The following is a 25,440-nucleotide window of genomic DNA, read 5'->3' on the forward strand; positions in this document are numbered from 1 at the left end:
TCATTTTACTTTCATTTGAGTAAATCTCATCATACCAACAGTACTTTTATACCTTAAAAAACCTACTTTTAAAGCCATAACTTTGACTTACCACATCTGAATTCATCACTTCCATCCGAACAGTCCCTCTCTCCATCACAAATATAATCTCGTGGGATACACTCCCCACTCTGGCATGTGGCTTGATCTGCTTTGCAGGGTAAAGTCACGCCAGGGACCAGAGGGAACACGACTTTAGGCTTAGTGGTGGTGGTCGTGGTGGCAGAGGTTGTGAAGACTGAAGTCAAGGGCTTTGTCATTTCTAAAAGAAAATCTTCGATGAACTTCAGCAAATGCACAATACGTTGAGGCGTTACTGTAAGCGAATACATCTCACATCAAACAGTAAAACAGCCAGTACTCCAAGCTGAATGGGTAACAACCTGCCAGCCAGTCAAACTGAAACCACTCACCACAGTTGGTCTCATCACTTAAGTCTCTGCAGTCTGGTCTATTGTCACACAGGTATTCCATCAGGATGCATGTTCCATCACCACACCTGTGCTCATCTGCCATGCAGGGTCTTTTACTGGGGGTTACTGTGAGAGATGCAGAAGGGAGGCAGGTGTGGGGTATGTTGAAGGATAAAAAACATGCAAGCCAAGACTACGGCACAGCCAAATTACTACCCTGATGTCAAATCAAAGCACTAATAACAATGTGTGAGGTAAAATTCAAACACATCCCAGGTGCAACTCAGCATGCAGGAAAGACTCTCTTAAATTACTTCAAGGTGGTTGATGAATTGTTTAAAAAAAAGCACATGTCAAACACACAAGACATTTAAACGCAAATATGTGAAAGACCAGATTAGACACATGAGACTCGAGCAGTTTGACTGGAAAGACTTACTAGACTAAACACATAAGATTAGAGAAGACAGACACATACAGACGACAAATCAAAACTGAATTGGATGTATAGCACATCAGATAAACTAGACACGTAGGACTGGACATACAGACAGACTATAGTACAACACACAGACAGCACTGATCAGGCTGGACAGAATTAGTAAGTTTAGGCATAACACACAAGCACATAAAGCCATTTTCACACATGAACTTCTCTGCAGCATTCGGTCTAGACTTACAGAGAAGTTTACTAGCTTCCTCTTTGAGATATTCTGAAACAAGGGAATGTAGCAGGAGAGCTCACAGCGAGTGCATACTGAGAACGGGTGCTGCTTCATATTTCTTTCTGCTGGTCTGTATGTTGCTTTCCACTCTCTAACAAATATTGCATCAAGATACATGTGAAATGAATATCAAAACAAACACCAGTCATAATTACAGAATCTAATCCTAATCCACAACTCTAGATATGCCATAAATGTGTATGCTGGGAATTTTATGTGTGAACTGATTCTCCAGATATTATCAGATCTTCATGTGTGAAAATGGCCACATAGAAATCAAGACAAGACACAGACACATGGGAATCAAAACACTTTACACATTCAAGCTAAAATTACACTCATATTAGTTGTCATGTCTGTTTAAAAATCTGGTGGAAGTTGCAGACATCCAAAGCTGGTTCATACTGCAGTAAACAGCAGCATTCCTAATCACATTCATGCCATGCAAGGCTTCTTTATGTTCTGTGTGCACAGCTGGACTTCAGGGACCATACTCAATCAGTTATACATTTGTGCTTCCATGCAAAACATTCTCCAGACCACATCACCATGGCTTGTACATGTCAAAGTAAAAGGCCTCACATTATCTCAACAAGAGAGAAAGAGAAAATTGTACAAATGTTCGTTTTAAAGGCACTACATTCATCCTACAGTCTCTATAATGCAGCTGACTTAGTCCGCCATGCAGCAGGCATGGCACAGTACAAACCTGGCCACGCTATAGGTTCCATTGAAGGCAGAGCTTCAGCTAGAAACCAAAGGGAAGTGTTGAGGAAACTGCCCAAAGTCATGTTGGAGCTTAAATTGCTATGAACATAGTGAGTTGGTCACTTCATAGCTTCTTGAGGTCTTACCTTTTCCAAGCTGTCTGAACTGAAAGCCCTGGACTGATGTGACATAGGAAGCGATGGCGCCCTCCTTCACCACGTTGTATAGCACACTGCGGATCTCTTCTTCATTGCTGTTGTAATCAGAACCCACGTCCAACTCCACAAACACATCAACACCATCCTCTCTTATCACCTTTCTGCAAAGAGTGACAAAGGCAGGATGAGCCTCAAGCTTTTTTTGGCGGGCACTGCAGGTGATTATAGGAAGCTTTAAGAGCTTAAATTTCATTTTGGATGGCACATATACAACTCACTAATTGATGATGCATTAGTAACCATAAGTTCCCACCATCGCACTTGAGTGGTTTGAAGAAAGGGGGAAAAATGTACCTGGCCGGAGTAAGACACCCAGCAGCACCAGGAAAAAGCTGCAGGGTTTCTACGATGGGCGATTTAAAGAATTTGTGCTCTTACTTAATGAGGACCACGTTGACTGTCTGGAAACCTGGAATCCTGTTGTACTCTGACTCCAGCTGTGGGACACACACACACACACACACACACACACTAAACTCAGTTACACTGAAATAAACATGCCTGCGCATTATTTTCAAACACAGTCACACATCCTTAAATCAGCATGGTCATAAATAACATGCATGAACCTTTTAAGGTAGCAACAGTCTGACTACTATTCAGCAGTGAGACAAAACATACCGTATCCATCACTGCCTCAGAAATCTCCTTAAATTCTGCGGAGAAGATGTCCTCGAGCTGAGGGCTATAGACCACGGAGTTGGTGAAGTTGACGAGGGCTCTGTAATAAACTAGAAACAGAAAAAAGGGAGGAGGAGCTGTCAGCTAAACCACACAATAGCAGATGACCGCAGGCTTGCCATTTGTGATGTGCAGTTGTTAGGTTTCAATATCATAAGCCATATTACATTTACTCAGTCTGTCATGTGATACGACACTGTTCGGCATTCATTTCCCTTTAATTTGATGTTTCAGAGAGCAAAAAATGAGAAGCTTGACTGTGAGACTAAATGGGAGTCCCATACAAATGATGGCATCTCTTTCTATATCTCAATTGTGGTTGGGTGTAAAGCAGCTCTGCGCCCCACATGCAGACCCTAACAAGAGACGTCCTTTAACAGGCGCACTCGGTCTTCAAATAGTGCTCAGACATAACCTTCAAACTGCAGTGTCAAAGCATGTCTTTCTACGTATGACTGTGTTGTTTGTGCATTTGGAGACAGATATCCATCATACTGAAAATAGTCTGAACATTTACTCAAACAGTTACGGTGATAGCTCGACTCTGCTATTTAAACTGGAGTACTGTCCCACCTATAGAAGCATGAGGGGCAGAATCGATTGATCAAAGTAGGTCTCCACTATGATAGTTCATTATTAGTTTGAGCCTTTTCCAGTTGACAAATTATGTCAAAAACCAAAACAACTGATAATATTTTAGCTGGTGGCAATTGGTTGGTTTCACAACTCTGTACATTTCAAGTGCCGTGCACTTCAATTTTCTGCTTAAATTTCCTATTTTCTAAAATTATATAAATCAACTTAGTGTTAGTACAGTAGGACTGCACATTCGCACCAGATCTGGTGACTGAACGTGAGAGTTGCAGGGTGAGGAGGAGTTTGAGTCAGCATCAACGCTGTGAGGCGGCGGCTGAGGAAGAAGAAGAAAATCCTCTGTGAATGACTGAAAGGGGGCCTCAACATTCTCCCCATATGTACCAAGTCAAATACACATGAGGCAGAGGGTGGGAGACTATTGGAGGGGAATGTAGCAGGGATTATATAAATTACTCTGTGTTAGTGGGTATGACTCCGTAGTCGTACAGTTGCTTTTATTTCAACCAGCTGGGAGTGGCAGGTGAAGTCAGTTTTTCATTTGTTTACCTAAAGTGATTCAGAATATTGTAAGCAGCTGGTTGGTTTTATATCTACAGTGTCCTTGAGCAAGTATCTGAACTGAGAAAGCTGTTACAATGCAGCTGACACTCCCCTTCAATCACACTGATAAAATGTAGTGAAAAAAACAGGCTTTGTTTCTTTTTGAAATAGAAATGTATTTTCCTTTAGTACTAAGTTACAAAAACGAGAACATATGATGTGCTATGATGTGACTTATTTAAATGCACTGGAAAGCAAGCAGTCAGAAATGTATTTATTTATTTATTACTACTTTAAAATCAAATCCACAGAAAGTTCACAAATCAATTTGTGGTACCAACATTGTGCCTTCCACTAGACTCTTTCATATCAGTTTCATTTCAGTTCATGAACTTGTGAGTTTAAAGGATTAACTGCTTCCAAACTTGCGTTGAACATAATGAGTTTTCCATCATCAGCCAATTATCGCTTTCCACTCCACATATAGATGCACTAATAGACCCCCTGCATAAAACATATTGATTCACTTTATGTGTAATTCATTATAAGTAAAAATGTCAGCTGTACTACTGTAATTCCAATCTCAGAAGCCAAGTCCATGAAATTTAAAATAGCCCAGGCCTGCAGGGTGCCCCATCCTCACATGGCTGCCAGTTTATTGTCGGGACTGGCCTGCAAGCCTCTGAATGCAGACTGTGGATTCAGGGAGGAAGTCAGTATCTGCACTGTTTCTTGCAGTAGATGCAACTTGAAATGCCAGAGGCAAAGGGTTTTGTTCTAGGTAGGCATCTGCTGTGCCTCTTGTTGCAAACATTCATGGCCAAATATGAGCAAAATGAATCTGCACACACAGTGTCAGGACGTCAGTGGTGTCCCTCCTCTTTTCCTTCCCCTAAATACGTACAGCAATGTGAAAAATAAAGTACACCCTCTCCAAATGCAAAGGTTTAAAATGAGGTAAATACAATCTCAGATGAACAACAACATACTTACCTAAGAGTCGTTTCTTCAAGAAAATCTAAGCAAAAGTACCAAAGCAGTGAGCAGTGTAGGAAAAACTAATGTACATCCCATGATCCAACAGCTTGTAAAACCACCTTTGGCAGCAAAGACTTGAAGTAACTGTTTTCTGTAAGATGTAAATGGACTGTACTTGTATAGTGCCTTTCTATTAGTTGGGCTGACCACACAAGTGCCTTCACACCACATGCCACATTCACCCATTCACTGAGACACTCATACAAAATCAGTCTCTGACATCATTGGAGAAATTTTAGCCCATTCTTCTTAACAAAGTTTCTTCAGTTCACTGAGGTTTGTGGGTATTTGTTACACGCACAGCTTTCTTAACCCCTTAACGTTCTTACGTCCCGCCGGCGGGACGTTGCATACTTCAGGACAAATCTGGGGTTTTCCTCAGCCCCACTTTATATGTACCTAAATGTGTTGTATACCATTGGAAAGCTAAGGGTCTTGCGATTTGAATGATGTCCAATCCAGGATACAATCAGAACTGTGGACACAGTCAGCACTTATGTCAAACCAGTTGCAAATACAATAAAATGTCAAAGTCACCTGTAAAGCCTCACAGTATTCTAAGAACAGATACAACTCCAACAAAAATGGTCCTGTTACGTTGGCAAGGGTCCAGTAAATGTACTCCAGTAAAATAGTTAGTCTACAACAAGTCTTATGGCCACAAAGACACATAGTCTGCAGTGATAAACTTCTTAAAAATTCTGTCAGATGTATATTTTTCTGCATATTCTTGATCATAACTTCAGTTAGCATGCCTGTATTAGCCACACCATGATACTGGAACAGCTCTGATCTTTAAACTTTTGATTGACATCTGACTTAGATGACGGTTTACCCTGTTAGCTGGGGCACAATAGTCAATTACTCACTGTTAGGTCAAAAGTATCTGCACCTATTCTTATATGCGAGGCTCGAACCAGTTGCAGTGGATTTTACCTTTGAGTGATGCATTGAATAGCTAATGAAATTCTGAAAACAACAATATGCTGCTTGAGGGGTGTGTTCTTCTTCCATTTATGGCAAATGTACTGCGTGAAAAGAGTCATAGAGAAGTAATCTAGCTTCTTGAGTTGCAAATTACGCATCGTTGTGCAGTTTATTTGTTGATTTTTCTACAACATGGCTAAATGGACATAAAAAACAAAATACAGTAAGGAGGAAACCTTGGAGGTTTGTTTATGACGGGACAGTGATGCTTCTGACGTCAGAGGGGGACAGTGATAATGACTGGAAGAAGCATATCGTCTGAAGAGGGAAACGTTACTCATGACAAGTAACTATTATTTATATTATATTGTTATTTCAAGTAATAATATTATTATACGACAGACAGACAGACAGTTTATTGTTCCCGTAGGAAAATATAGACTCAGTAGCATTCTCATCAATAAAGCAAACATCAAAAATAGCAAAAAGTAGTGTTAATTATTATATTCACAGCTCAGTCTTTCTTGTATTATAAAATATTGTTTTACATAATAGAACGTCGGGGGAGGGGGTATTTTCTGCCTTTTGAAATGTAATGATCTGTGTGATGGACATATTTTGATATGATTTTTTGTTTCGTTTTTCCAACTGTCCTTTTAGGTACATGGGTGGAGTTGACCAATCAGATGGCCTGAAAAGATACAACAAGGTCTTGCAGAAAACACAGAAGTAGACTTTCTTCTACTACTTCATGGACATTGCTTTTTTGAATGCATCTTGCACAAAGAACATGGCAGAAACAGGTGAAGTTCCTTTGCACCAGAAGGCATTCAGGGAGACCTTAGAGTTGGCAGAGACGGGGTCGACCACCTCAGTTGAGCCTGGGTCATTTCTTGCCAGTCATCACAAACCTGTGCATATATCAGGACACAGCACAGCTGGGAACTTGATATGCAGACACTGCCAGACCAAGACTTCTGTGAATTTCTGTCAATTATTTTGATGTGTCTGTGTGCCACATGTGATGTGCCCCTATGCTTTGTGCCAGGCAGAGATTACTGCAATGATTGGCACGTTTCCAACAACAAATAACGTCAATACAAATTGTGAATAGTGTTCAGTCTTGTTTGCTGTCCTTTTTTATGTATATATATTTCCTCAGCCGGAAATGGGTGGAATGCCCTCTCCAGGTCAGGAATGAGATCCTTCCCCATGTGGGGGAGTTCAAGTATCTCGGGTTCTTGTTCACGAGTGAGGGATGAATGGAACGGGAGATTGACGGGCGGATCGGTGTGGCGTCCGCAGTGTTGCGGGCTCTGCACCGACCCGTCGTTGTGAAGAAGGAGCTGAGCCAAAAGGAGAAGCTCTGGATTAACTGGTCAATCTACATTCCTACCCTCACCTATGGTCACAAGCTGTGGGTAGTGACCGAAAGAATGAGATCGCAAATACAAGCGGCCAAAAATGGGTTTCCTCCGCAGGGTGTCTGGGCTCTCTTAGAGATAGGGTGAGAAGCTCGGTCATCCGGGAGGGGCTCGGAGTAGAGCCACTGTGGCATCTGGTTAGGATGCCTCCTGGACGCCTCCCAAGTGAGGTGTTCCGGGCACGTCCCACTGGGAGGAGACCCAGGACACATTGGAGAGACTATGTCTCTAGGCTGGCCTGGGAACGCCTTGGGGTGCCCCCGGAAGAGCTGGAGGAAGTGGCCGGGGACACAAACGTCTGGGTTTCTCTGCTCAAGCTGCTGCCCCCGCGACCCGAAAAAGCTGCAGATTATGGATGGATGGATGGATTTATGTATATAAACTAATTGCATTTAGACCATACTATTTTTTTCTTTTATTGTATGCACAAAGGTCTGGTAATAGACAAGATGTGCTGACAGAGGATCTGGATGTGGGATAAGACTGTCCCAGGTGTAACCTTTCATTAGAGCCCAGGATCATGACTGTATGTTGAAGCGTTCAGGAATGGCAGCCTTTTTTCTCAAGGCTCTCCAAAGGGCACACTTGGTCCTATCTGTAGAAAAACCTGTACAAAACACTCATTTTTTGTTGTATTACAGTCAAATTTGAAGTGGAACTACCGTATTTTGCGCATTATAAGGCTCACCTGATTATAAAGCACACCCTCAATTATGGGGTCCATTTCTGTACTTAACCCAGACATAAGGCGCACCTGATTATAAGGTGTACATATTACCTAATGTTCTCTGATTGGTTTATCGCTGCCAGCACACGTAGTGTATGTATTACATCCCTGTGTCAGCGGGAAATGATCCGATGGTCAAGGACAACATTGTTGGTCGTTTTTACACTTATAAACTTATAAACTGCACATTGGTCTGCATCACCCATCTCAGACTGAAGAACGGGCACTCACTGGGACATGAGTAAAAGCATTAATGATGACACGATTCAATCGCTAAGTACGAGCTCGATACAATCTTCGCCCCATTCAGAGTGAATGGCTGGGATCCGCCTAACCCTGGATTCACACCAAATGCAAAGCGAGATGTACGATGTATGAGAGCGAAGAGGAGCGGCAAAAGTGAATGTGGCGGTGAGCGGCGCGAAGGGAAAGCAGTGAATGATGCGGAGGGGGACTAATGTCCCGATGAATGCTCGGCGCTCCCTGCGGTAAATTCAAAATGGCGGTGTCCGTGACAGATTTTGGAATCCAGTGCACACATAAAGCGCACCGGATTATATGGCGCACGGCCGTTTTTTGTGAAAATTTAAGGCTTTTAGGTGCGCCTTATGGTGCAGAAAATACGGTAGGTAAAAATTCAGGCTGTAGTTCCATTGTGTTTTTCAGTCCGCAGCCCTATGTTAAAGTCACTTTTAAGACACATATCTGGGAAGTAAACTTAGGCAGACATAAAAATCCATCTCTTTCCCTGTATTCAAGCTCATATTACTCTGTGACAGTAGAACAACTTTCAATTTACTTCGGGTATGCCACAGTATTTCAGTTGTGGTCTAATATTTGACTGATTCATTGCAGCACCTTGATTCTTTTCTTGATCAGCCATTCTTTTGTAGATTTGCTGCTGTGTTTGGGATCATTGATCTGTTGCTTGACCCAGGTTCAACCAAGTTTTAGCCATCAGACAGATAACCTCACATTTGACTCTAGAATACATTGGTATACAGAGAAGTAGCCAAAGCCTCGTCTTTCTAGAGGACATTGTTCGAGAAGTCTTGTTCAACGGCATGCTAGCAGCAGATAGGGTAAGGGGGTCTTGCCTGAGGACCCCGACTGGAAGAAGTACCTTTCATGCAGGGGATTTGAACCCAGGTCTCCCACGTGAAAGATGGAAATCATACCATTACACTATCCAGTGTTTTGTTCAGATGTAACTTCATACAGTAAAAGAATGGACTCCAAATAGTTTGTAAAATGGTCTTCCCAGATTGATGGGCAGCAACAATTGCCTGTCTCTCCTCCTTGGTGCGCTGTCTTCAGTTGTGTGTTCAGTGGTCTTTAAGACATGTCTACTTGCTGGAAAGTGCTCTTCACCTGACTAGATAAAGGGGATAAATAGGATTTAGCAATAGAGGGGTTCCTGCAACATCCATCATGTGCATCTTCTTTTGTTGAGCTCATCATGGTGCTCGTTTTTTTGTCAGAAAGTAACAAATGGCTTAATCTAATCCTTCTGCTACTGGTTTGTTTTGATGTTGCAGCCTAATAAGGCCTTATTACTTGCATTGAGCTCTTTTGACAGTGTCCAAATACAAATACTTCTCTTAAAATCTCATTTGCCTAACTGATATAGAAATTTTGAGAAAATGACCCACACTTATCTAAGAAACAGCTTTTGAGTCAACTTTTTCAATCACATTAAGGCCCTGGAAAGCTCTACATATTAATGAACAGCATAACAAAACCCTCCATTTAATTTTGATGTGTCACTGACTGAATATTTCAGAAATAACTGCATATCATGCCTCCTAGTAGCTTCTCTATTAAAATATTATGTGTCTCACAGTCAGGCTGTGTGGTCACTGTGTTAAAGAGCTGTCCTCTCTCTCAACACTAAGCCCCATTTTCCTTGCGCACAAAATTGGCTCCATAAGACATCCCATTCCTGGTGAGGAAAGGCCTCATTTATGACAAAGTAAACTGAGCGCTGCCTATGAAAACACAGTGAGGTGAACATGTATCAACAGAACTGCAGGCTTTAGCACAGACTGAAATTCTGCCTGAATGCTTTCTTTACAGGCTGTTACTGTAAGATTGTAGGAATAAATGTAAGGCCTGAATGTGGTCCCAGAAGACAGGCAACATCAAAGTTACTCATCAACGTGCCTTATTTGACCCGCATATAATCGAATCACTTGCGCGGGTACTTGTTGCTCAGTCAACAGGGTCTCGTTGCTCCAATTCTTTCTGAGCTTACAGACTACAGACTGGTGAGTGGAGCTGATGCCGCCTGAGATCCTTTGATTAGAGTGCTGTGTTGTGCCCTGCTGCTAACGAGCAGCTCTTTTACTCTAATATCTATTCTTCTGTGCGTCACTCTGTATCCAGTGGAGGGAAATCCCCTTGCTGAGCCTCCCCACCATCAAAGGTGATGAAACTGTCGGAATTCAGACATGATGAGTGGAGGTGGGGGGAACTTCTGGAAAAATAGCATTCCACACTTTTCATTGACAAACTTATTTAGATGTTAAAGCTGTTGAGTAGAACTGTAGCAGCTTTGTGCAATGGGCCCCCTCTGAACACATGGAGGCCTACGCAGAAGACAAAGACTTGATTGAGCAGCAAGCTAAGTCTGGCCTTTAAAGCCCAGCCTCATTGGGTTTGACCTTCAACCCCCAAGGCAGCGAACACGGTTTGGGCCCAGCACCGGTCAAGTCATTTAAAGAGGGACCAAAGGAGAGCCAGAATCTATAAGAGCAAGTTCCAAACCACATACCACCATCAAAAAATCTTTAAAAACTTAGGTGGAAACCTAACATAGGTTTTCCCTCTTTCTTTCATCTAAATCTATTATTTTTCTCTCTGAATATAATAGATTCATTTTCATCTGCCTTCTTCTCATCTTAACTCCTATATAAAGGACCCTCACTACTTAACCCTCGTTCTGGTGATCATCCAAAAAAACCTAAAACCTTTGTTTCCATGTCAGTGGCTTGTGGGAGAACTTCTGAGAATGAATTGTGGCTTCACTATTAAACTTGCCCCTTTCTGCTCTCCCACAGCCTTATTATGCATAGAAAGGTAATTCTTTCAAGTACTGAGTTGAAGCTGGTTTGTTACATTTGGATGAGCCACCTTCATGAACATGATATTATTAAAAGCACTTTTCTGACTGAAAGGAGGAGCACATTTATTTTAGGAAGTAGTTTATTTAGGAAGTAGTCCCAGTAGAGTGTCTGTGTAGAAATCCCTTCATTAGCTTTCCTATAGCTGCAAGTAGCCACATAACAGTAGCTATGTGCTAACAGAGCAATAGTACGGGTTTGTTCATTCATTCGTCTTCAAGTATTGGTGAAATAAAGACAGATAATGCCTTATTTAGAGGCTGCATCGTCTAAACCCCGTTCACACCGTTATATGGATCGCAAGTTATCTAAATAGCTTCCGAAGGACGCCGACTTTCGCCAAACTGTTCTCGGTGAGTAGATAAACATATTTCATGCCAGAAATAAGTCTAGGTTTAAAAATATTGGAGTTCCCCTTTAAAGATCTCATTGTTAGATATTTTCCAAACAGAGCACTTCGCTCTAAAAGTAGAATGGGAGGTAGAGCCTTCAGTTATCAGGCCCTTGTGGAATAAGCTGCCAGTAAATGTCCAGGAAGCAGACACCCTTTCCACCTTTGAGACTAGGCTTAAAACTTTCCTTTTTGATAAAGCTTATGATTAGGGGTGGCTCAGGTGATCCTGAAACATCCCATAGTTAAGCTGCTATAGGCCTAGATTGCTGGGCGGCCTCATCTGAAAGAGTGCCTGTGTAGAAATCCCTCCGTCAGCTCTCCTATAGCCGCAAGTATGACATTTGATGACATTTGTTGTAATTTGGCACTATATAAATAAAACTGAATTATGAATTAAGTGGAGATAGAAGTGTTGTCTCAAGAGCAAACTGAGCTTTGTTACTCGATGGAACAACCCCATCATTTTCCACCGGCATTACAAATCACTAGGAAAAGGCCTGGAAGACACTTGAAAAAAAATAGTTGCTGGATTAAACACTACTAGTCCGAGATGTCTCCCCATAAATGTTATTTGATAGTGTGTTTGGAAATGAGTGTGCGTAACTGAGTGGAGCAGGTGACAGAGTGTGAGCCAAAGACAAGAAAGAGAAACAAGTGCTTTAGGACTTACTGTACTCTGGCTCGGGTGGGCTCTGTATGTTCCCCAGATATGAAGAGTCCAGCCAGTGCACTACGGCAAGCAATGAGAGGTAAGGGGCGGAGAGCAAGCAACAGAGGGGTGAGACATGACACAGAGGTGGACAGGGCACAGACAGGAGCCAGAGGTCAAGGATCAAACAAGAAAAGCAATACAAGGACCGGAGATGAAGATCGAGTTTGTCAGGCAGATGCAGAGGGGTTAATGTTTCAGGAAGGTTAGTGAGGAAATGATTGGATACAAAGAGAGAAAATGGAAAGAGACAATCAGAAAAAGAATTTGCAAAAGTTATATTAACAGAAAAAGAAAATCATTAAAAACTGTGTGTGAAATAACATAACAGCAAAACTAATAACAAGACTGGAAAATAAAATAGTCATTAACAGTCCCACTAATCATCATCATTCACATGCTATGGACCAAGATGATTAATGAGACAGTGGATGCTTCAAGCTTGTGTCACATGTTGGCTGTGTGTGTGTGGAAACAAAAAGGAAGTCAGTGTGAAGGTCAGAGACCATCGCTTTGGAAATGCTTCTTACTCAGTCCAACTGTGCAAATGTTATTCTACAAAACAAACAACACAATGCTCTTCACATCTTTACTGTCTGACACCAAAATCCGGCGAACCAGGGAGGAGTGACTTCCTGTTTTCCATTTCAAATGGAAGAACTGAGCACCATTAAAACTGTTTTTACCATAAGTTATGCCCTCTATGTTGGCACTAGCAACAATGACCATGTTCTGTTTAGTGGTGACTCATTTGTTCTCCCACAACTTTGGATGCACTCACACTATGGGGCGTGCATTGAAATGTCAAGTGAAAAGGGCTTTTGGTTGTTCTGAAACACAGATGGGGTTTTAGGAGCAGAACAGCTGCACAAAGATTGTGATTACATCATATTTATAGGATTTCCAGGGATATGGTCACAGTCCATCATATTCAGTCTTGTAAAGTGATTCAGTTTTAAAAATTTGAAAAATGATATGGATTAGAACTGTAATGATTAGACAAGATCTCTCTGCTCCAATCTAGACTTTTGGGTCCAGGTAGTAAACAACAGCTCAGTCATCTTCAAAAATGTGTTGGATCCGGCTGTTTTACAACCGCATGCACAAAGTTTGTGTCAGGACTCACTTTTAAATGAACTGTATCTGCTTCTCTGGTGCTACAGTCAAGTGAAGAACAGGCACATGGAGTAATGGAATTAAATGCAGTCCAAAAGACAAAACAAATTTAAATCTATAAGGCCCATCCAGGATATAGATGACAGAAAATATTCCCTCCTTAACTGAAATGAGGTCTCATTCAACAATCATGGGCCAAATTAATTACAGCTAATTAAGCTTCTCCACTTCAAAGCCCGCTGATATGTGGTGGTGGCTAGAATCAGAGAGGAAGTTAGAGCCAGAGAGCAGTTTTTAATAATGCTCACCACTCTTTTATGTGCTGATTGAAACTAAACAGTTAAACACAATATCAACAAGGACATAAAGTCACAGACTGAATTTTTAACTTAGCAGAAGAAAAAGATTATTAGGCGCTCAACCAGGAAGCCACTGATCAACTGCGGAGCTTTATCCAAATAAGCTCAGATCTGGGAAAACTGCAGGAAAACTCAATGCCAAGCTAGTAACCACAATGTTTAATTTAGTTTTTTTTTTCCTTTTTCTAATTTTTTGAGCATTATTTTCAGGTAATCATCTTATGTTGCAGAATAGATTATTATGAGGTTTCACCAAAATACACAAACATGGAAGTTACAAACCCATTCTTGCAAGGGCAGAGCAGAAGAAGACAGTCGCACATGGCCATTAAATGAAACCTTACAGGGCAGCCCTCCCAGGCTACTCATTTGTTCACGTACAAGAAAGGAGAATCATGGAGCTAGGCGATGTAATAGGACTCAAGTTAGTGACTTAGACCATTCAGCAGCAGTCTTTCAGGACCTGCCTGAATAAACTACAGCATGAGCAGCATGATGCAAGCAGTTCAGAAAAACAAAGTATCCTTCAGCACTGACTGCCTTGTCTGCAGATGGGATTAAGCCATCTGATTTCTATGTGAAGCAAGTTTCTCACTTCAGAGTGTGACCACCTTGCAGGGCCCTGGCAGTGCACCAACAAAGACCTCACCAAAATAACTGCAGCTGCCACCATTCGTCCCTCTTGTGGAAGTGCTCAAGAGGCTCTCTGTATCTGACTCAGACAGAGGAACTGCCACCAAGAAACACATAATCCACTGCCCATGCAAATGTCATCTGAACAGAGTGGGTGGCCTGCTGCCTGCCCACTGCCCCGGACAAACTGACAACAGAGACTATATTACCCTGATATATTGTATACTTGCGCTGCAACATCTGCTCTGTTCTGGAGATAACGGAGAATCCAAACTTAGACTGCACTTTGTCAGCAACCACCCACTGGTAATTGATGCAATCAGAAGTAAAACCAGCTGAGGGTGTAGTGGAGTGGAGTAAACAGTGTGTGAGTCAAGCTCCTCAACATTGATCAACAGCCTGACACACCATAAATTTTCTGTTATTACCCACATCCTAAATACACTTAATTTGCTTAAAAATTGGCATTCAATCTATTTTTCATTGTATCATATAACCATTTCAACATTTGGTGAAGCTCAGGTTCTGATTATGCTTAAGTCACCTGATAAGCTGGGTTTCTATTTATTCATGAGTCACAAAAAAGTGTGCAAATCAGATCATTTTCCTTTACCTTGTTTAAAGTGAATAAACTGGTTGTGTTGTGTTGCCACAGGGTGGCAGTATAGGCTATGTAGCAAATGGTTGTTATTCAGTAGAGGAAGTAGTTGTCCTGACAGGAAACATACTTCAAAGAGGGAAAAAAAACAACTGCGAAGGACATCCGCAAGATTAAAAGAAGAAAGTTCAGGAATTACTGCAATCTCTGCAAAGATCTAGGATGTCATGGAAATAGCTGCTCATTTTAATCTTTGCCTCGTCAGATATGATTCGCAAACCTGATTTCATTTCCCTTAATGCACAAGATTCATGATTTTTACTATTTTCTATTTTCTTATTCACATCTTCTGAATGCAAATCAAAAATGGCAAAAGACATTTGTTGGTGAGATTAAAAGTTCACGGCCCATGAAAGTTCAGGCAAGGGAAAGGACACCTCACATGATCGTTGTCTGTCACCCAAAAGTAGATAAAACTATCTGAGAAGCTGCTTAGGAAGTTTCAGCAACGGGCCAAAAACTGAGATATAACTGAGGTATTACATTTACAATGTCCGTTGGCAGGAAGTGTGGCTTTTTCTCAGCAAAGCAAAAACCTTGAAAACCAAAGCGTGATTATTACCAGAATAACAACCATAACAACCTCTGAGGCTGGTTTCATATATACTGATAACATCAGTTAAAATGTTTTAAGGGACATTTGACAGTTGAAAACTAAACTTGTCCACAGTGATTATTCTCCAGAGGACAAACTACAGCATTTGTTTCTTCAGAAATTAATTTTCAAATTTTTCATCCAAAATAAGCACTGGGAAGAGAGCAATCCCAGTAGTCCTCGCCATTCACCATCTCGATTTACTGGAAAGAGGGCATGGTAATCCTTGTGTCTTTAGTTTCCAAACAAAGTGGCTAATGACTAATGTGCTTAGTGCACTAGGAATGCTTTACTGGAGCCTGTGGAACAAGTAAAAGCTCTCAGAGATGAGATAAACTGGATTTGTCTCTTTGGGGCCCTGGGCGTGGAGGTCAAGATGAAGGGTTAGGAGGACATGGGAGAAAACATTCTCGTTGTTGAAAGAGATTGTCCACCATGATTACAGGAGTCAAAGAGCAGCAACAGACAAAAGATGGTTTAAAATAGTCCCATCTCAACAGCAGCATAAATCCCAGATGTTTTGCACAGATTCGGTGTACATGTCTGAGACAAAGAGGATACGGGAATTCCATTACCCTCGGCAAACAGTCACACAACAGGAAACAAAACATAATGGGGGCAACTCTGGCAGCTTTATCCCCTGCTTTACAGAGGTGAAGAGGGAAGGAAGGCAGAGGCTTGGGTTGACTGTCTGGACAGCCAACAGGACTGAGAGACACTCAGCAAAGTATTTCACATTCAGCACAGGAAGCTGGATTTCCTTCCCAGGGCTGTGCTGCTCAGATCTATATATGGAAGTAGTCTGCTTCTCCCGATGATAGTACCATGATCATACTGAGCTGGATGCAAATATTTAGCCATCTCTGAGATAAGACAGTTTATTCAATAAAGTCCAGCATAATCTCGGCCTTTTTTGAACTGCCACGTTAAATTAAAACTGACCTTTATGTGGATACAAAAGTCTGAAGGTTTGTGAACACTGGGACAATGAACCAAACTAATAGAGGATGTCTCACCACCAAATGGGAACACATTCATGGAAAATATTTCCCTACAAAACTAACTGACTTTGTATTTTATGACTACTATATTAGTAGTATAGTATAGTAGTATAGTATAGTAGTATATTATTACTTTTTACATTTATAACTTCCCATCTCACTGGCTAAAACCCTGACCCTTCAAAAAGTACAAAAGGTTTAAATGCAACTAAAATTATCAAAAAAGGCTGTGCTTACAAGAAAAAAAAAACTTTCATCTTTGTCTTAACCGGTCTGTTGATGTTTTTTTCCTTAGTGAGTAGCTAAAAATGAACTTGGTCTTCTGTGAGGCCTTACTATTCTCATCTGTCACAATTGCATGCTGTCAACACCTTACTCATTAATGTCAGCCATGCTAAAATCTCCTCTGGCTCCTTAAACTACTCAAATTCAGCAAGGCCTCGCAGTAGTGCTATTTCTGTGAGCCAGGCACATGATGCTATATGCCTCAGCTCTGATGTCAGCTTTCAGAGCTGCTACCAAAACAATCACTGTGCCATGATGTAATCTACTTCACGAACCTGCAAGGGCAAATGAAAAAGCAGAAGGTATGACCAGACTTTTGTCTTTAACAAAGAGGGTGATTGTTAAACATGTCTGGTTATTAAAAGCTAATTGCTTTGGTAACATATCTGCTGCAGAGGAATTTTTCAGTTTCCACTTCTGATTATACGTAGAGAAACAAACATGACAGTTGTTGAAAACAAAGTTATCATGGTGCAATATATTTCACATTTGTATCACCTTTTAATGACTGCATTACTTTAAAATCGCAAAATAGAGGATTTCCTCTTACAATAGGAGCTAATCTTTGCATCTATATCATGGCTCCAAATGAAAAAGAATTGCCAGAGGAACTGAACCATCTGATGTAAAGATGGAGACGGATACAGAAGGAGTGAGCAACTAAAAATCAGCGGCTGCACAGTTGCAGAAGCTATCAGGGAGTATAGAAAAAGGCAGAGCACCAGTAAAAACAGAGAGCAGCAAATGTTCCTGATTTGGTGCATAGGTTATCAACAGGTATACTGGTTTCTACAACAACTCAGACACTTCATTGTATCAACTTCTAAATGACATCGGAGTGACAAATCCTCAGCTCTTTGCACAAAAACTGCAAACTTTAGAGAATTAAAGGAAATCTGTTACAGAGTTTGTTGAGAGAGTATTCTTTTGGTCAACTGAGATCAAGACAAATTTGTTCAACTTGACTGCGTGCTAACACGTTTGGTGTCAATGATCAGTGAATGCATAGGTCGAGAGTGAAACATGGAGGTGGTAGTACGATGATATGGGGCAGCATGGCTAAAAGAAGTCATGGGGAGATGACATTTATAGATGGCACCAAGGATGTCAGCTGATGTACTGAAATACTGGCTGACAAGATGACTCTGGGTTTGCAGGCACTTTTTAGAAGACTATTTCAGTATGGTCATGATCTGAAGCACCGTGCCAACATCACGCAAGTGTTTCTAAAGAAGACAAAAGTGACAACTATGGCCAAGTATGCTGCGCCTGACATGGGTATAATAAAGCCCTTAGGGGATATTTGTGAAGCACTATCATTTGGGGTGCATGTTATGCTATACAGGGTTTCATTAGTGGGTGCCATCTGACGCTAAGCAATAAATCAACTACAGCTAACACTGTGTCAAGCATAAATATAGTAGAAAAAAAAAAAGAAAGCTAGTGATAGCCAAGCATTTTTTTTTATTAACTGTGAACACAAGCAAAGGTGGCAGCAGCCAACTACAGGTATTATTAAAGAATTTCTGACCATGATCTACATTACATTTTATAACTTTTTTTCCTCCCTGTGGTACTGTTAGCTGTGATATAGCGTGTTAGCCGCACATAAACTTTTTTCATGTCGGTAAGTTAAAAATTACGGGTGTTGAAAAAGTGAATGAGATTTAAAACAGAGGGGCTCCAGTACAGCTTGTATTGTTCATCAGTCTTCATGTACCTTATTGTGATCTCACCTCTGCCACCGATTAAAAAGATGAAAGAGGAAAAGCAATGTTTATGTCTCAAAGACTAAGTCTAAGCCCTGTGTTATGACCAGACTGTGGTAACCTGGTGATGAGGGAGGAAGGGGTAGCAGCATGTAAAGCTATCATCACTCAGACAACAACACACATTATGCTCCAGTGGCCCTAACATACATATACACACACACACACACACACACACACACACACACACACACACACTCTGTAGAATTCAGTATTCACAGATAGGGGAGCTTTAGAGAGTTGCGTAATCTACCACCCAAACAAAATCAGTCACAGACAATTGTTCAGTTCAATACATTTTCTGGACCCTTACTTGTGCTCTCAGGTGTGCTGCCATCTTCCTCTCCACTGGGCAGGTCTTTTTTGGAGACAAACACAAGTATGAACTGTGGTCAGTAATTGGATACAAAGTCAGGAAAACACTATTTTGTCCACATAGTCAGTAATTACGACATAAGTCCCCATGTGGGGATTCAGAATGTTGTATGTATAATCAAAAACAATTTTAATATTTCTTCATTTTCTGCTGTGGGATGGGTTGACAATCGAACAAATATATAATGAGAAGCATAACACCAATGAATTAAGTGCAGCTGTTGCTGTGGTTTGTGGTTCATCATCTCCCGAGCCCACCTCCTGAGGCATCATCAGCAGCAAAGTCCTCGTCATCGTCCAGTAAACTCTGAGATGCCTTGACATCTCTTTCTGCTTCTAAATCTTCTGGAAGTGGAACCTCTCCCCACACCTTGGAGGCCTGTGTCACCTGCAGAAAACAAAGAGATTTATTTGGGACTGAAATCTCCGCAAAGAAAGGTTACACCCAGTTGGTTTATATGAACTCTGAAATGGTGAAGGGAAAACAAAAGCCGAAACAGGAAATGGGGCATTGTGACGCGTTTACTTTTATAATTTATTATCTCCGAAGAGGCCTCATTGGGTGCTTGCAAGAAATAAAAGGTCATTCAAGTTTGTTCACTGAAAGAAATCATCCCATTTTATGTGTGCTGATCTCTTTCAGTGTCGAATGTAGCTACATATGTTCATAGCTGACTCAAATGACCTACACATGAATATATGCAAAGCCAATACACAAGGCTGCAGTAAAGATCTAAATCACCCAAATCTGTTTAACTATGCTTTAAACTCTGTCCCCCTAGGGTAAAGAAAACTATCCATTATACTATGACAGGTTCTTTACAAATGCCTCATTACTCTGGAATCTGGAAAGAGTCTGTCGCTGAAACATTGTCACCTCCAGCTGCAATAAAAACAACGCAGCACCTGAGAGGACAGGCTGCTTCAACCTCAGACATGTGATCATCATGTCCTTAAGGCTGTTTTATGAACAATGACAGGGAGCTGGAAACTGAGAGTGTAGTGTCTGACCCCCAGGCCACCAAAACACAACATTTCATACAAAGTAAAACTCTCAGCCCACAAAGTGACTCAATATATAACAGACCCAGAAACAAAAACTTCAAGCTTTGTCAGTTTAAAGCTTTACTTATTTGTTTACAAGACCGCTCCCTGGCTAGTTAGCTCCATAACATTTGAAAAATGAACGCTGAACATAAAGTGCAACTCAGGCTGGCATCATTTTGCAGGCATTTGATCCCGAGTCACACCTTGTGCCATAATTACAGTTAATTCTGTGTGGAGGATGAATGTGTGTACAAAATAAAGATAATCAATCTGAGAAATCTGGAGCATATTGTCAAAAACAACAAATATGAACAAATACAAAGAGAGAAAACGAGGCAACTATAAATGCAATTTAATTTCAGTTCATTCTTTGGTTGCTTTGAAACACATTGTATTGAAACCAAAACCCTGGCAATGAATCAGCACTAGGTTAAACGATTCTGCACTCGATAAGATTCTCCCAAACCAATTTCACTGGTCACACTGCCAGTGAAAAGACTACGGCAGAGGGGGAAAAGGCTAAATATATTCTGATATCATGCCTTGGACTTCTACTCAATGGACATCAAATTCCAAAACTATATTCCAATTCTACAATTCCAAAATAACCTAATTGTTTTTGTCATCAAGACAAATGCTTTGGTGCCCATTACACTTGCCTCTGACTCTGAAGCCTAATCCTGACCCAACATCTTCAGCAGAGATGTCCTCATTTAACTCATAGCTAGATCCAGAGAATCAAACATACACAAGGCTAAAATGTATGACTTTACTAAAAGAAAGTTGTGTCCAAATCGTATGGCTGAAATATGATCAAATAGCCCACACATTACATCAGACTTAATGCTGAGTGCAGACAACATAAAGCTAGAAAAGCTAATCTGAAAAGAGAGAAAAAACACAATCTCTCCAAGATGTGACAGATGCAACAAAAAAAAAACCAAAAAAACAAAGAAGTGAAAATCACCAGTGCGTATAGGAGCTGACAAACAGTAAGACTTAAACAGCATTATTGCTGTGCTGCAAGACATAGAGAAAAATATAGGTGCACCCACTTGAAACAGTCAGGTGTGTCCGTGCAAAAGACACAACATTCTATTCTGAAGCTCTGTATATTATTTTGCACATTTCCTTTTAACTAAAAGATAACTCCAAGCTACCAGCTGTAATTACTGTTGATTTCTCTCACAGTATAGCAATGCTTGACAAACTCACTCAAAATCACAAAAACAGTCAGACAGAATGACGTCCTGCAGGACATCTGACAGATACATCAAACTCCCAATGAGGAGGCACAAAGCTTAGCGAGCCACTCTCATATCTGATCATCTTGATAAAGTTCACTGTGCTGGCCGGCTGAAGCACAGTGTGAGTTTATCTCTGCTCTCACCGTCTCAGCGTCCAGGCTGCCCACACTCTGGCCATAAGTTTAGATACGACTCTGGCACGATGCCACCCCTAGCATTTCCAGTTGGCATGGCCCGCCAGTTCCTATTTCCACCCAACTCTGTCATGGAACTTTTCCCATTTAAATGGCTCCAGCTAATAAATAACTAAACCTATCCCCCAAATCCTCTCTCCCCTGAGTGAACATCCATACAACAACAATCCCGGGCCATTTTCAAAAGGAAACTGCTGACTAACCAAATTCTTTTCAGTCGTGTCGACCAGACAACCATCGGTGCGATCATCCCCTGCTTCCCACTCCCTTGGGATGAGGCATCATCTGGACATGCTGGATGCCATCTGGGCAAACAACCTCACAAAACTTTGTGTTAACAACGTGTTAAACTACACTTTGTTTAAGAAGGTCAGTCCTGACTCGTATAAGGGAGGGTTGGGAACTACACACGAATTTGCTTTCTCACTCTGCACTCAACTTCAGAAAGCTACCGTGACCTTTACTCTCTGTCTTGGAGTCAAGACAAGTCTGTGGTGTTAAAGTTATCTCTCCCTTGAGATAAAAGTCTCTCATCAACTCTGTAACTCTTTCAAGTCAACCCCACCAGGAAGGAACACCGACTTCAGAGAATCTCCATGCTCTGGTACTATCTAGTGGACAAATGGCAGCCAGGTATTTGCTTGTATAACAAAAAAAAGAAAAAAAAGCAGACATGCACATGAACAAACATGATCTACAAACACATTCCAATCTAAAGACGTTCCACTCTTGCATTGCACTCTATGCATTTCTCAGTTCACAACACACAGCATTTTAAAACCAGCGAACAACTAAATCAGTGCGTAACGAGTGACAGGTGACCCAAGACAGAGCCCTGAAGACAGGCCCTCGGCTGATGTTTAGCAAGACCAGTAGAAACAACAGCATTTTGGTCTACGGTGAGCTAATAAGAAGTGGAGAGGCAAATCATTCTAGAAAGAGATTGGTATGTTTAAAATAACGGAGCTAAAACTTTTCAGGACAGGCCTACAGCCAGCTGTGGTTGAGTCTTGCAGCTGGACACCTGCTATCATCTCTGCTTCCAAAAAAATACTGGCTCAAAATAAACTGAAAGCTCACTTTTCTTTAGTTAAATAACCACTAGTTATTAAGACACAGTCAGATGTGTACTTGCATTGATTTTAACTTATTTTTTCTGTAATTAAGCCAACTGCAGACAGATCTGTTCACAGACAGATCTCTTTTTTTTTTAGCTTCTGTCGCCAGGCGCTACTTAGCCTTGGATAGCTTTCTGCCAGGTGAACAGCGGTCATATACGTTACATCCAGTCCGTGCTGTGCGCACTTCCATGGATAGGACGAAGGGTTTTAGGAAGAGTGATCAGTTGTTCGTCTCCTGGGCTAATCCTCATACGGGGAAACCTGTCACAAAGCAGCGCCTATCCCACTGGGTTGTGGAGGTGATTGCTTTGGCTTATACAAGTTAGGGTTTGCAGCCACCTGTGGGCCTGTGAGCGCACTCGACTCGGGGTTTGGCCGCATCTCGGGCCTTATTCAGGGGAGTTTTTGTTCAGGACATCTGTTCTCCAACGAATTAGTCCTCATCTCTCACTTTTATCCTTTTCTATATGCTGGATGTCTCCGCTCTTGCTGTCCTGATTGGAACAGAGTACTTTCCCCTTTGGTTTGGTGGACGCTGGATAAGCTTGTTTGGCAATATGGGAGCAAACACATCCCATAGTGAAACATCGAGAGAAATATTATGAAAGAGAACTTTAGGTTATTTACATAAGCCCAGTTCTGTGAGTAATATGAGTGAGATATCTCACCAGACAACCCTTCTTGCTTGGGCGAGTGAAGAGGTGATTATCTTGAATGACCACTTAAATACTTTTACATTATTTAATTAAATTTAAAAAAAACAAACAAAAAAAAAAAAGAAGCCCTAGTACCGGCTGTATAATTAAACAAAAAGTCACTTGCCTTACTGCGCCACCCTTTACAGTTGTGTTGACAAACTTGCAACACAATATTTTTGACAAATGTCTGACTGTTGTGCAGTTTAGCTAGCTACCGAAGACTCAAGCTAACGCTAAGCTAGGATTTTCAAATGCTAGCACAGGCAGCAAGCAGCTGTACCTTTTATACTACTAAGGAGCACTCTCATTAAATGTTTTCAACAACATTAAAATTAAGTGTATCAAGGAATTTTATAAGTGGCAGTAAATATTTATTTCACACTAAATTTCCCAGTTTGTGGGAAAAAACAACCCTAAATTTTAATGAAGTATCCTTAGGCAACTTACTGAACCCCACTTTATCTCTCAATGTGTTACTCACTTTTAAGTCACTTTCAAAAAAAAAAAAGCACCTGCTAAAATAATGCACAGTAATGTATAACATTTGTATTTCTGTTTGTACACAAAAACAAAGATGGAGACACATGCAACTAAACACTTGCACTCTTATACAGTGTTGCATAAGGACACTGTCCCACATCAACACTCCAATTCTGGTTGCATCTCAGTGATATCCACGGCCTGTCAAAGGAGACGTGAGGAGAATTCTTCAGGGAACTCTGTTCGCCCACTCTGATAATAAACCTACTGATGCAGCTGCAAAGACAATCTGTGAGAAACATCTTGAAAAGGCGTAGCTGATGTGTCACAAATGAAGAAACTGAACTAAGCTCATGTTGGAATCTCACACAAGCAAAGCCATCTTGTGAAAAGATGTTAGTCATAGCAGCAGCTGAGGTTTAGCATTTAAAGCACCTTCTGAGCCAACGCAACCAAGCAGTTTTTGTCCCCCACCAAAGCATGTGATAAGCAAACACAAATGTGAAAGCTTGATAAAGGATAAAAGGCGGTACTGCTTCTTGCAAGCAATAGATTCAAACGCCACGTTGTGACCTTTCCAGCAAGCAGAAAATCCACACAAGATGAATTCTCAACCTCCTTGATCTTCCATCTTTCCCTCACCTAACCCCCTCCTCTCTCTTTTTTACGTATTCTCCCTTTTACTGACTGACAATATCTTCTCAAACTGTAAAGTAGCTTCATGTACTTAACAGGAACGGAATGCAAACTGCAGCGAACATTAAGTGGATGAAAGCTTCACACATACTCTTTTGGTACGGTAGGCTGAAAAGAAAAAGCTCCCCTCCAAGCACTACCAGGCACCAATGAGGCCTGAGCTGCAGAATTCCTACACTCCCTGTATGCAATAGGCTGCAATTTGAGAAGTAGGTGCAGTAGCAGAGCTGCATTAAATCAGGTCCATAACAGCACTTTGCATACAAACAGAGTTTTAGAAAGTGCAAAAAGGAACTGCAAAACACTAAGGGTATAAAAATAAAAACTTAGTTAACAGCATTGTGTGATATCTTTAAATAGCAGCTGTTGACAATACCACAGCATGCTGTTAAAGTGCTATTCACACATGAAAGGAATTTTGTGATATGCTTGGCCTTGTGAAAGAGTGATGAATGAGGAGGAGGATAAGGTTAGAGCCCAAGAAACCTTATCCTTTTGCACATTTGTGCAGGTAGAATCAGAATCAGAATAGCCTTTATTGTCATTGCACTGTGGAGGTACAATGAAATTGAAGGTGCTCCCGCAGAGCCATCATGCACCACAGAGGTTCAAAACAAGGCAAAAAACAACATAAAGGACATTATACACATAAAAACATTTGGAAAAAATAAAATAGAAAAAAGATGGCTGTAGATATTGCACAAAGGTACAGACATGGCAGGGGTAGCCAGTGCTGTTAAGGTGCTAAGAGGTTGGGGGCGGTAGATGGCGCGGGGGGAGCCTCATCATTCAACAGACAAACACTCTGACAACATCCATTATTGTTCTCTCAAAGTGTTCCATGACTCGTACGGGGGAGGAATGGGGCCAGGGAGCAAAAACTGAGAGAAAGAGTCTACATTTT

General features: G+C 41.2%; 1 protein-coding gene across 1 annotated transcript in view; it reads right to left on the reverse strand.

Annotated features, from left to right (window-relative positions):
* The window catches only part of hspg2 (heparan sulfate proteoglycan 2), a 100,592-nt gene that overhangs the window by 49,343 nt on the left and 25,809 nt on the right, over positions 1-25,440 (reverse strand). Inside the window, exons 2-10 of the mRNA XM_072367350.1 lie at positions 19,312-19,441; positions 18,992-19,036; positions 12,224-12,283; positions 2,725-2,834; positions 2,482-2,540; positions 2,032-2,204; positions 1,887-1,925; positions 453-578; positions 92-301 (exon numbers count right to left, since the gene is read on the reverse strand). Coding sequence (XP_072223451.1) covers positions 92-301; positions 453-578; positions 1,887-1,925; positions 2,032-2,204; positions 2,482-2,540; positions 2,725-2,834; positions 12,224-12,283; positions 18,992-19,036; positions 19,312-19,441 — 952 coding nt within the window. The remainder of the gene's footprint in view (positions 1-91; positions 302-452; positions 579-1,886; positions 1,926-2,031; positions 2,205-2,481; positions 2,541-2,724; positions 2,835-12,223; positions 12,284-18,991; positions 19,037-19,311; positions 19,442-25,440) is intronic.

Source organism: Leuresthes tenuis, unplaced genomic scaffold (assembly GCF_036924035.1).
Source record: "Leuresthes tenuis unplaced genomic scaffold, fLeuTen1.0.hap1 SCAF_16, whole genome shotgun sequence".
Lineage (NCBI taxonomy): Eukaryota > Metazoa > Chordata > Actinopteri > Atheriniformes > Atherinopsidae > Leuresthes > Leuresthes tenuis.